Genomic DNA, 13,841 nt, shown 5'->3' on the forward strand with positions numbered 1-13,841 from the left:
ACTTTATCTACTTCCACTAGAATGTAAATTGATACCAAATGGTAAGCTTCCATTGAATTCATCCAGGTGATTTATTCCAATTCAAATTTGCAATGACAAAGAAAACAGAACCGTATAGGGCCTTCAACTCTCCAAGCCAATCATCTTTACTTATCTAACCAACTGCTTATATTCCTCGTTTATTCATATGCTATCAAGATAATTCTTAAATGTGGCTAACATAATTGCCTCAACATACCAACTTGGCAGTGCATTCCAGGCCTGGACCACCCCCTGTGTTTAAAAACAAAAATTCCCCTGCACATCTCCACTGAATCTTTCCCCCCTTATCTTGAACTTGTGTCCCCTTGTAATTGTCATTTCTGCCCTGGGAAAAAGCTTCCAACTGTTCAGCCTATCTATACCTCTCATAATTTTATAAACTTCTATCAGGTCGCCCTCTCAACCTCCATCATTCCAGGGAGGACAACCCCAGTTTATTCAATCTCTCCTCATAGCTAATACCATCCATACCACGCAAAATCCTGGTAAATCTTTTCTGTACTCTCTTCAAAGGCTCCACATCCTTCTGGTAGTGTGGTGAACAGAATTGGACACAACATTCCAAATGTGACCTAACCAATATTTTATACAACTGTAAACATAATTTGCCAATTTTTATACTTGATGCCCTGTCTGATGAAGGCAAACGTGCCATGTGCTTTCTTCACTACATTTTCCATCTGTGCTGCCACTTTTAAAGATTTGTGCACCTGCAAGCACAGGTGTGTGTGTGTGTGTGTGTGTGTGTGTGTGTGTCTGTCTGTCTGTCTGTCTGCATATGATGGTTCTGCCATTTATTTGATAGCTCCCACCTGAATTGGATTTACCAAAATGCATCACCTTGCATTTGCCTGCATTAAATTCCATCTGCTATTTATCTGCCCAATTTTCCAGTTTATCAATATCCTGCTGTATTCTGTGACCATCTACAACGCTATCAGCAATTCCGCCAATCTTAGTATCATTTGCAAACTTGCTAATCAGACCAGCTATGTTTTCTTCCAAATCATTTATATATATGACATTAGAAAACTTGTCAATTAGTGATATTGTGTCTCTGCCTTCTTGTCAGTGGCCAGAGAGGAATTAAAAAATTGGGTCAGAGCCCCTGCAGTCTCCTCCCTTGCCTCCACAGAATCCTGGGACACAGTTTATCTGGATGTGGAGGTTTGTCCACTTTTAAGCCTCCCAAAACCATGTCATTCACTATGATAATTTGATCACGAACCTCACAGTCTCTCTCCCTGAGTTCCACACCTTCATCCTCATTCTGTTGAGTGAAGTCAGATGTGAAATATTCATTCAGCACTCTACCAATGTCCTCTGCCTCCACCCACAGATTGCCCCTTTGGTCCCTAATGGATCCTAATCTATCTTTCTGTTCCCCTTGATATACTTTTAGAATATCTTGGGACTTTCCCTACTCTTACCAGCCAGAGCTTTCCCATATCCCCTCTTTGTTTTTCTTTCTTTCTTTGTTTTCTTAACCTCCACCCTACATTTTCTGTACTTTACCAATACTTCTGCTAATTTGCTCTTTTTGTACCTTTTCATCTTATCCTGAATATCTCTAGTCATTCATGGTTCCCTGGGCTTGTTACTCCTTCTTAAGGGGAACATGCTTGGCTTAAACGCCATCTCCCCACCACCATCACCACCCCAATTGTTCTTTTGCAGATTTCTCCACCAGTAGCTGTTCCCAGTCTATCATGGCCAGATCGTGCCTTGTATTAAACTCTGCTGTCCCCCATCCAAAATTGTTTTTTGCAATTTGTCTATTTGTTATAATCACTATCATTAAAATGCTCCCTCACCACCAGAATTATTCCCCAGAATTAGGTTCAGCACAGCTCCTTTCCTTGTTGGGCCTCTACATATTGGCTTAAAAAGTTCTTCTGTGCACATTTCAAGGAATTCCTCTTGTTTTACACATTCTACTAATTGCCATTCTATCACATTCATTAACCCTGGATAAATTTTACTGACCAATATAATCGTATCTGATGAGGGTGATGGCTAAATGGTTCATCTCAGTCTCTTATGAGGTCCTCAGCACCACAGCTGCTGGTCTTCAGCCGTTTCTATTCATTCCACATGATATCAAGGAACTGCTGAAGGCACTGGATGCAGCAAAGGTATGAACCCCAACAACATCTGGCTACGGTGCTGAAGACTTGTGATCCTAGCTGCAACATTGGCCTCTCAACAAGTTAGAAAATTACCCAGGCATATCCTATTCAACTAAAGACAGGTGAAATCCAATTGGCCAATTATTGCCTCTTCAGCTGACTTGACCTTCAGCAATGTGTCATCTACCGTGCTTTGTAATGTCCTAACTATGTTAGAGGTTATGGATTTTATATATGGTTATACTTTCAGATTCAAAATGACAACAATAGATTTATTGTAGGGTCTGGTGTCTGTACAGAGTAGAAATTGAATTAAAACAAGAGTCTGACATACCCCAATAAAATCGCCATCAAATCTTGAGTGGCTGTCAAAACAACCATGCAATGACTTAAATATATAATGTCCTCTGCCTTTGCTTCTGTAGTCATGACAACAAATTACTATAATGTTATACATAGGATCAACAATACTCTAGGCACAATACTGTCCACCGTTATTCATTCTGCACAGACAATAAGAAAGTTGATCAGGAAGACATTTATTGCTCTTTGGTTCTATACGACGTTCTGGAATTTAGCTGTCCTTGACTTTAGAAAACCCATAGAACCTTGGTAGACAGTTCTTCTCTTAGAAGTAATTCTGCATCATTCTCATGTGGATAATACCATGGACACAATCACCGGGCAACTCCAGTTCAACTAAGTCTTCTATGGTAGTATTCACAACACTAGTAAAGAAGTTGGTACTACTGAAGATGATTCTGAGAAATCATTTTGAGATGATGACAATTGGTCAGCATGGTGTCGCTAAACTCATTCATCTTCATTTTAAACTGTGTAAGAAATTAGACCTATTTTTGCTAAAACTATGGCTGATACCCATTTATGCTCATGGCATTATTGCATGCTGACACTTGATCTTGTTGCAAATAGCATTGTTTTGCCTTCATTTCTCCATCAGCAACTCAAAGTGCTATACCGCTGAAGTTTCTGGGGATGATAAAAAATCAAATATTGTTCTCTACTTTCCCTTGAAGAGTAGTAATGCAGCTGAACCTTGAATTGTCACGAGTCATATAAGATGGCAAAAAACTATTCGTACAATTATAATAATAAACATTGTTCTCTGAAGCTTTTAAAGAATGTTTCAAGGATTGTACAAATCTGTCAGCAATCCGTTGGTTGATGGATATAAGGTTTGGATTTTATATGCAGAATACCATTTAATTTGAGATAATCCTCAAACTCTTGTGAAGTAAACTGCGAACCATATTGCTAACAACCTGTTCCAGTTTATCAAATCTTGCAACCATTTCATCAAATTTTTCAGTGGCTTGTTCAGTTGCAGTAGACCTCATGATAATTTCTGGCCACTTTGAATGGGCATCAATTAAGAACATGTAACCCTCAAACAGACTAGCAAAATCTACGTACAATCATTCCCAAGGGTGTAAAGGAGACAATGTTGTATTTTTTATCTGTGTACAGGATTGACACTTTTTCGTCAATCTGAGCATCCACAGCAGGCCACCTAAAATAACTACACGCTAATTCCTTCATCAGGACTATACCAGGATGTCCTTCATATAGTCGTTCAGAATTTTTTCACGCAGACTAGGAGGAATGACCACTGGGATTTCCCACAGTAGACATCTATCTTGGATGGTCAACTCAAGCTTTTTTGACGCACATCGTTTCAAATCAGGATGCATACAATGTGTTCTGACCATCATTCCTTTCAATACCATATTCATCACTTTCCCTATCATGGGATAATTTCTGGTACGTCTCTGAACTTGAGAAGTTGTCTCAGATAAAATAATCTAGTCATGGAAAATAAAGAATATCGGCAAAAACTAGTTGGTGGCAAATGCACGGTAGGTGAAGCTAAGTGTGATAACACATTAGCATGGCAGTCTAATCGATGATACTTATATAGGATTGTGCAGACAAGTTCAGTGATCATTTTTGTACTCAACTAACAACTAATGAAGATGTACCTTTAAACAGCCCAAAAATAATAGTAGGGGTGGATGATCAATCAATAAAATGAAATGATAGAACATAGAACACTACAGCACAAACAGGCCCTTCGGCCCACAAGTTGCGCCGATCACATCATCACCTACCAACCTACAGACCTATCTATAACCCTCAATCTCATTAAACCCCATATACTCATCCAGAAGTCTTTTAAAAGACCCCAGCGAGTTCGCCTCCACCACCACTGACGGCAGCCGATTCCATTCACTCACCACCCTCTGAGTGAAAAACTTACCCCTAACATCACTTCTGAACCTCCCTCCCCGCACCTTAAATCTGTGTCCTCTCGTAGCGACCATTTCAAACCGGGGAAATAGCCTCTGAGAGTCCACCCTATCTATTCCTCTCAACATTTTGTAAACTTCTATCAGGTCGCCTCTCAACCTTCGTCTCTCCAGGGAAAAGAGTCCCAGCTCCCTCAACCTAACTTCATAAGGCATGCCTCCCAGTCCAGGCAACATCCTTGTAAATCTCCTCTGCACCCTTTCAATAGCTTCTACATCTTTCCTATAGTGAGGCGACCAGAACTGCGCACAATACTCCAAATGAGGCCTGACAAGGGTCTTATAAAGTTCCAGCATTACCTCCCGACTCCTAAACTCAATCCCTCGATTAATGAAGGCCAGTACACCATACGCCTTCTTGACCACCTCCTCCACCTGCGAGGCCGATTTAAGAGTCCTGTGGACCCGGACCCCAAGATCCTTCTGCTCCTCAACACTACTCAGACTTCTGCCCTTGATAGTGTACTCGTTCATCCCGTTGGTTCTGCCAAAATGGACGACTACACATTTATCCGCGTTGAAGTCCATCTGCCACTTCTCCGCCCAGTCCTGCATCTTATCTATGTCCTGCTGCAACTTTTGCCATCCTTCCAGATCATCCACAACACCACCGACCTTCGTGTCATCAGCGAACTTACTTACCCATCCCTCCACTTCCTCATCCAGGTCATTTATGAAAATGACAAACAACAAGGGTCCCAGAACAGATCCTTGAGGCACTCCGCTGGTGACTGACCTCCATTCAGAAAAAGCCCCATCCACAACCACTCTCTGCCTTCTGCAGGCAAGCCAGTTCTGGATCCACAAGGCCAAAGGCCCTTGGATCCCATGCCCTCTCACCTTCTCAAGAAGTCTTGCATGGGGGACCTTATCAAACGCCTTGCTGAAGTCCATGTACACTACGTCCACGGCACTTCCTTCGTCAATGTGTTCAGTCACATTATCGAAGAACTCAACTAGGCTTGTAAGGCACGACCTGCCCTTGACAAATCCATGCTGACTATTCCTGATCATGTCAAACCTCTCCAAATGTTCGTAAATCTTGTCCCTCAGAAGCCTCTCCATCAGCTTACCAACCACTGAGGTCAGACTCACCAGTCGGTAATTTCCCGGGCTATCTCTGTTCCCTTTCTTAAAAATAGGAACTACATCTGCAATCCTCCAATCCTCTGGAACCTCTCCCGTCTCCATTGACGACGCAAAGATCATCGCCAGGGGCTCTGCAATCTCTTCCCTCGCCTCCCACAGTATCCTGGGGTACATCCCATCTGGTCCCGGCGACTTATCTACCTTGATAGAATTCAAAAGTTCCAACACATCCTCCTCCTTAATATTCACGTACTCAATCCTTTCCATCTGCTGCAAATCCATAACAAAATCTCCCAGATCGGCTTCCACCGTGAATACTGAGGCGAAGTACTCGTTAAGCACCTCCGCCATTTCTTCTGGTTCCACACAAACCTTTCCCCCCTCACCTTTTATAGGTCCTATCCTAAATGATGACCATATAAATAATGATGAAACCTTTGTATGCCAAAAATTATACTCAGTGCTTCTTTTTCTAGCTGAGCATAGATTCAGCACTGGTCAGAGTATGCAAAACAAAAGCTACAGTTCGTTGTTCTCCCAAAGATATATCCCTCTATACCCATTTTGCTCATATAACTATCCAAATGTTTTTTTGTCTAGACTGTTTCCACTTTAATAATATCCTTTATTTAATAGGTGACCAGCACTGATCACCGTATCCAAATGTGGTTTTACAAATGTCTTGTACAGCAAGACATCGCACATTTTCATAAATGACCTAGATGAGGAAGTGCAGGGATGGGTTAGTAAGTTCGCCGATGACACGAAGGTCAGTGGTGTTGTGGATGATCTGGAAGGATGTCAGAAGTTGCAGCAGGACATAAATAGGATGCAAGACTGGGCGGAGAAGTGGCAGATGGACTTCAACGCGAATAAATGTGTAGTGGTCCATTTTGGCAGGACCAATGGGATGAACGAGTACACTATCAAGGGCAGGAGTCTTAGCAGTGTTGAAGAGCAGAAGGATCTTGGGGTCCGGGTCCACAGGACTCTTAAATCGGCCTCGCAGGTGGAGGATGTGGTCAAGAAGGCGTATGGTGTACTGGCCTTCATTAATCGAGGGATTGAGTTTAGGAGTCGGGAGGTAATGCTGCAACTTTATAAGTCCCTTGTCAGGCCCCACTTGGAGTACTGTGCGCAGTTCTGGTTGCCTCACTATAGGAAGGACGTAGAAGCTATTGAAAGGGTGCAGAGGAGATTTACAAGGATGTTGCCTGGATTGGGAGGCATGCCTTATGAAGATAGGGAGCTGGGTCTCTTCTCCCTGGAGAGGCGTAGGTTGAGAGGCGACCTGATAGAGGTTTATAAAATGTTGAGAGGAATAGATAGGGTGGATTCTCAGAGGCTATTTCCCCGGGTTGAAATGGTCGCTACGAGAGGACACAGATTTAAGGTGCAGGGAAGCAAGTACAGAGGAGATGTTAGGGGTAAGTTTTTCACTCAGAGGATGGTGAGTGAATGGAATCGGCTGCCGTCAGTGGTGGTGGAGGCGAACTTGCTGGGGTCTTTTAAAAGACTTCTGGATGAGTATATGGGATTTAATGGGATTGGGGGTTATAGATAGGTCTATGGATTGGTAGGTATTGATGTGATCGGCGCAACTTGTGGGCCAAAGGGCCTGTTTGTGCTGTAGTGTTCTATGTTCTATGTTTAACTCTTGTATTCAGTGTTCTGACTGATGAAACCAAGCATGTTGAATGTCTTCTTCGCCATTCTGTCCACCTGTGACTCCATTTTCAAGGAGCAATGAACATGTACCTCGAGATCTCTTTGTTCTGTAACTCTCCTCAACACCCTACCATTAACTGAGCAAGTCCTGCCCTGTTCAATCTACCAAATGCATCACCTCACATTTATCTAAATTAAACCCCATCTTTCATTCATCAGCCCACTGGCCCAATTGATCAAGATCCCATTGCAATTATGCCACCAATCTTGGTGTCATCTGCAAACTTACTAACCATGCCTCCTATGTTCTCATCCAAATCACAGGCCTTCAGTTTGAAAAACAACCCTCTATAACCATCTTCTGGCTTCTGTCACCAGGCCAATTTTGTAACCATTTAGCTATCTCACCCTGGATCCCATGAGATTTAACCTTATGCAACAACCTACCATGCAGTACCTTGTCAAAGGCCTTGCTAAAGTCTATATAGACAACATCAACTGCACTGCCTTCATCTACCTTCTTGGTTACCCCTTCAGAACACTCAAATTTGTCAGACATGATTTTCCACTCACAAAGCCATGCTGACTGTCTCTAATCAGTTCTTGCGTCTCTAAATGCTTAAAGATCCTGCCTCTCAAAATACCTTCCAACAACTTACCCACTACAGATGTGAGGCTCACCAGCCCGTAGTTTCCAGGCTTTTCTCTGCAGCCCTTCTTAAATAAAGGCACAACTTTTGCTACCCTCCATCTTTTTAGGTGCTTTAGGTTGGCCTTTACTATCAATAACATGATCCAAAAACTGGACCTATTCAAGTGCTTTTGTTCTGGATCCTATAATTAGAATGTCATTCAGCTAACATTGTACACTAGAGAGAGCATGGAAAATCTGATCTCTTAATCTTTGGAATAGGGCTGGTGCAGATGTCATTCCAAAAGGCAATCTTTTATAACTGTGATAACCCCCAGGACTTGGGGAATCATTGATTGACCTCCCTATGGAAGACATATTGCATGCAGAGTGACAGTTTAGCTACATGATGTTCTAATCATGGGACCCACTGTCAAAGAACAACCTGAAAATTTAGTAGAAGTCTTACAACGACCAGGGTCAGACTAAAAAGAGAATGTGTTTTTAAATTAGCTGAAGTAACATGCCTTGGATGCAGGGTTGAAAAGGACAGCCTTCACCCAGTCAAGAAAGAGGCAAGAGGCTTCAACATAAAGGAATATGACAGAATTAAAATTGTTTCTTGGCTTTGTAAATTATTATGGGAAGTTCATTTCAAACTTGACAACCTTATTCTAACTCCTGCATACAGCGTTGAAAAAACATCAGAAGTGGGCAGGGAAAGAACCACAGGAACACACTTTTGTGAGGGTCAAGCATCAATTGCAGTATTGACCTATTTCAGCCATAGGGAGGTCCATTTGACTCGGAAAGATTTTTGGTTATAACATGTGACACCGCTCCCTATGGTATAGGAGCAGTACTATCACACTGATGGAACACTGGGAAGGATTTCCCAATTGCATATGCAGCAAGGACATTAGCTGACACAGAAAGAAGGTATGCTCAGATCAAAAAAGGAGGGTCTGGCACTGTTCTTCGCAGTGAAGAAATTCCATCCATATGTTTATGGTCAACATTTTACCATCATAATAGACCACAAACCTCTTTGGGCCTTGTTTCCAAGCACAAAACGACTCCTCCTATGGCGTCAGTCAAGAGGCACTTAATAGTGCCCATTGCTGTATAAATACACCCCAGAACGTAGACTAGGGACACAAGTCGATGACGCAGGCATCCTGAGTTGTCTACAATTGCCCAAAAGCTTACCATCACCACTGAAAATAGACAAAGTTGTAATGGCATTAAATTTTATGGATAACTTACCAATTTCAGCAAAACAAGTTAAGACTTGGACTCGGAATGATCCCCCATTGACAAAATTAAGCCACATAATATTTAAATGGAGGAATGCAAGAATGTCTGGCACAAGACTTGAAGCCGTATATGACAAAGTACCTAGAATGAAGGCACATTATCCAATGGGGATCCCACATCCCACCAAAGGCCTATACTTCAAAGACTTCATGATGATCGTCCAGACATATCAAAAATAATGTTAGCGAGAAGCTACACCTGGTGCCTGGAATCGATGGAGACATAGAAAAGATGGTGAAAACATGCAGAATGTAGAAGGCACCATCTATAGCTACCCTACACCCTGGGAATGGCTAGGAAGACCATTGGTTCAGGTGCATGTGGGTTTCACAGGATTGTTTATGGGTTCAATGTTTCTGATACTAATCAACGCCCACTTTAAGTGCACAGAGGTGCACCAGATGACATCCATCACAACCACTCTGTCGCAGAACACAATAGAGAGACTTAGGCAATCTTTCAGTACTCATGGAATCCCAAAAGTTTTTGTGACAGACATTGGAGCCCAATTTATCAGCAGGGAATTTAGGACATTTGTGGAAACAAAGGGAGTACAACATGCCCGCACAACTCCTTACCATCATTTATCAAATGGATTAGCGGAGCAAGCAATCCAAGTTTTCAGAAAGGGGCCGGAAAAATAGAGCAGGTGGTCCATAGCCTCAAAATTAGCCCCTTTGTAATTATAGAACGATACCACACACAATGAGAGGTTTAGTCCCGACCGAATTAGTGATGAGCAGATACCTACAGAACAGGCTAAGCCTTACCTTCCTGAACTTGAGTGCAAGGTTTGAAGAAAAGTAAGCCCAAAAAAAGGGGCCATAATGGACTAAAAACTGATTATTTTTTGCCAGGGGAAATGGTCCAAGCACGAAAATTTGGAGACAGCACCCCATGGACAGCAGGAACAATTCTTTCAAGAATAGGGCTCGTGTCTTATACAGTAAAGGTTGAGGACAAGACCTAAGGAAACGTGTAGACCACCTACACCGTCGGGAGTTATTGACAGAAACAGCAAGCATGCCATCGGGAACCCCAAGTACACTGAGGAACTACAAAGCAACTCAATCAACAGAAGGCTCAAAAACAGCCTATGAGATTTCTAACTCCAAAATGGAAACAAAAGTAGCGGAATCTCAGCCAGAACTTGTCATTAACAAAGAACCACCTCCCAGGGTTACTTCAGTTATCCAGAAAGAATCACTTGCCAGTACAGTATACCACACCTGATCAGGCAGTGTATGAAATGGAGAAAAGGCCATGGGCCAAAAAATGAAGATGACCCATGTGCCCAAAGAGTGAGAGAGTGCACTCAGACTCATAGGGCTAGGGGTATGATAACCCCTAGGACTTGAATGGGGAACCACTGATTGACCTCTCTGTAAGACTCATTGAATATGAGCTTTCCGGGGATTGATAATGGAGCTTGTATACTGAGCATTATATGAAGCAGACCCCTGAGTAGGTCTATTGTTGCATTGGCCCAGCTGGGTTTTTTTTGTGTACACTACAGACTCATGGTTTTGGCTTTGCTTTATTTTATGCAATAAAGTGCTGTTCCTTTAAAGCTGACTCCTTGAATATACTAATTCTATTTATCCAAAAGGTACTTTAGGTCTGTTTAGGCATCAACCAATCTGTTGACAGCACTCCAGTTAAGCTTTATCTTCCCTAACCATGGTCTCTGGAATAGAGCTGGAAAATTACCACAGAACACATGGAGAGACAACTCTGCTTTTTGTCCATTGGAGTCCACGTTGACCATGATGTAACCTTTTAATGACACATCTTTGTATATGTCCTGAAAATCACATCAGCTGGTTTTAAAAAAAGATGCTTCACGTTTTGTTGGTGCATAGTCTCAGCAATTAAACATACAGGAGCACTGGTATCAACCTCCATCCTAATAGGTTGTCCATTTAACTTTGATATCACCTAGAATCTGTGATTCACCCTATACGGATAAGACTTTCAGTCCTTTGCCGTCCCCTCCCCATGCCGAACCCTTGCATCCCCGTGCTGATACCTAGATGGGCACTGCCTAGCCATCCAGGGGCTTCAAGCTTGTCTTCGAGCTCCCCGATATGTCCATCGCTCCTGGTCTCTGCTGGTGGAGACCTGCAGTGGTTCTCGCCACGCCTGAGGGTCGGATGGTACTGGGAGCTGGGAGAATGTGGCGTCAAACAGGCCAAGTGTTTTTAAATGCTATTTTAAATATGCTAATCAGCCTTGCACCTTTTCTGAGGGAAAGAAAGATTATACTTTCAGTATTTGAATTGGCATTGAATTCCTCTATTTAAAGTTGCATTTTAATTATGTTTATTGCTGCCAGTTAAGATATATTATTTCTGTATGTTTATGTTGTCATTTTGGGACCTTAAAGTATGATTTTATGTTTAATTCTTAGGTACGAATGCCTTACTAAGCTGTCAAATAGCCAACAATACAGTAGCTGTGGAAAAAGATGCCAAACTTTACCTCTTCCACGAGCAAGAGTGGTTGAAGCTACAAGAGGAAATTGAAGGAGTGCGTTGTTTAGTGAAATTCTCTGAAGCCCGGATAACAGGTAAGTTATCTCATAACCACCTTTGCTAAAGGTAATGATTTTGCGATCTAGCCAATCATACCACTTTGAAAATAAATTTATTCATAATACTTGGACAGAATCATAGGATTCTTATAGTGGAGAAAGAGGTCATTCAGCCCATCGAGTCTGCACCGACTGTCCGAAAGAGCATCCCACCCAGGCCCTCTCATCTGCTCAATTCCTATAACACTGTGCATTTACCATGCCTATTCCACTGAACCGACACACCTTGGACACTAAGAGTCAATTTAGTATGGCTGATCCAGCTCACCTGCACATTTTTGGACAGTGGGAGGAAACTGGAGCACCCAGAGGAAACCCACGCAGACATGAAGAGAACATGCAAGCTCCACAGAGACAGTCATCCAAATCTGGAATTGAGTTCAGGATCCTGGTACTGTGAGGCAGGACTACTAACACTGTGCTGACAGATATTGAAAGATTTGAACTAACAATTGTGTGGCTGTTAATTTTCCATTGGTAAATAATGGCTGCTCTGATATACAGTTTGGAAATTACGTGATATGATGTTGAGTTGTTTGGAAGTTTAGCCCTTGATCTATGCCCTGAATTTGTCATCCATCAAATACATTCACTCAGTGGGTCCAAAAATGGGAACAAAATGCACTCCCTGCCACAGTCGGCACCAAAATACGGTTTCATGTTGGTTGCCAATTAACAAGAAATCAACATGAAATGCATGCTGGGAAAGGCTCAGCACTGCCAGGGAGGGTGGGAAGAAGGTAGATGCCGGGAAAAGGCAGGGTGTAGGCTGCCACTTCTAATATACTCCCTTAGGGTAACAACCATTCTAGAGCTGTCTCACGAAGTTGCTGACTTGTTAAAATGAATAAATTGCAATCGAAAACTATGCAAAAAGTATCTAGGCAGCACATTCAAATGCAAACCTCAGTCCAGACATATTTTTCAAATTTTATTTCAGCTTGACATTTCAGCCCTCGTTCAAGGTTGCAGCTAAAACATAAAGGCTGTCTTGTCAACCAACCAGCCCACCAACCATAATAGCAGACAGGTAAAATTGCATTCAATTGGCCTCTTAATGGGTTAGGTTGCTAAGTTGATTGTTGGCAGATGTGCTTCCAACTCTCATGCACTCCTGCCATCAAAATATTCTGAGTGAGCAATGATGCTGAGATGCACACTTGATATTTTTGCAAGATGAATCCAAGGATATTGAAGGAAGTGAGACTGGAAATCGCAAGGGCATTGGCCATAACCTTTTAGTCTTCCCTATACTCAGGAGAGGGAATGTAATCTCCACATCAGGAGAGGTGCCAGGGGAAAGGAGAATTGCAAACACTATGCATTTGTTGAAAAAGGTTGGAAGGATAAACCCAAAGTCAGTTTAACTTTGGTGGTATGGAAACTTCTCCAAACAATTATTCGAAATAGAATTAATCACAAGGAAATATAAATTGATGAGGGAGAGCTAGAATTGATTTCTTAAGAGGAAATTATGTTTAACTAACTTGCTAGAAATCTTTGAAGATGTAACAGAGTGGATAATGCTGTTGATATTGTGTATGACGTGTATTTCCAGAAGGCATTTGATATAGTGCCACACCACAGATTGTGAGAAAAGTTATAGCTCATGGAATAAAAGAGACAGTAGCAATGTGGATATACAATTAGCTGAATAATAGGAAACAATGAGTAATAATTAATGGATATTTTTCAGACTTGAGGAAAGTTTGTAGTCGAATTCTTCAGGGGTCCGTATTGGGACCCTTGCTTTTCCTTATGTATGTTAATGACGTAGACTTTGCTGCATAGGGGACAATTTCAAAGTTTGCAGAAGACACAAAACTTGGAAGCAATATGAGGATCTTCAAAACTACAAAGATGAGTTGCTGGAATGGTCAGACAGATGGCAAAATAAGTTTCAGTACAGAGAAGTATGAGGTGATTCATCCTGATAGGAAGAACATGGAGAAACAATATAAATTAAGGAGTACTACTCTAAAGGGTGTGCAGGAGCAGAGGGACCTGGGTGTTTATGTGCATAAGACATATAAAGTAGCTGAACA

General features: G+C 42.0%; 1 protein-coding gene across 4 annotated transcripts in view; it reads left to right on the top strand.

The window, feature by feature from the left end:
• Window positions 1-13,841, top strand: part of gpr180 (G protein-coupled receptor 180) — a 145,571-nt gene that overhangs the window by 45,622 nt on the left and 86,108 nt on the right. For all 4 annotated transcript variants that reach the window (XM_080198146.1, XM_080198147.1, XM_080198148.1 and 1 more), the window contains exon 2: window positions 11,614-11,772. In XM_080198146.1, coding sequence (XP_080054272.1) covers window positions 11,614-11,772 — 159 coding nt within the window. The remainder of the gene's footprint in view (window positions 1-11,613; window positions 11,773-13,841) is intronic.

Source organism: Carcharhinus amblyrhynchos, chromosome 10, assembly GCF_965287045.1.
Source record: "Carcharhinus amblyrhynchos chromosome 10, sCarAmb.v2.hapA, whole genome shotgun sequence".
Classification (NCBI taxonomy): domain Eukaryota; kingdom Metazoa; phylum Chordata; class Chondrichthyes; order Carcharhiniformes; family Carcharhinidae; genus Carcharhinus; species Carcharhinus amblyrhynchos.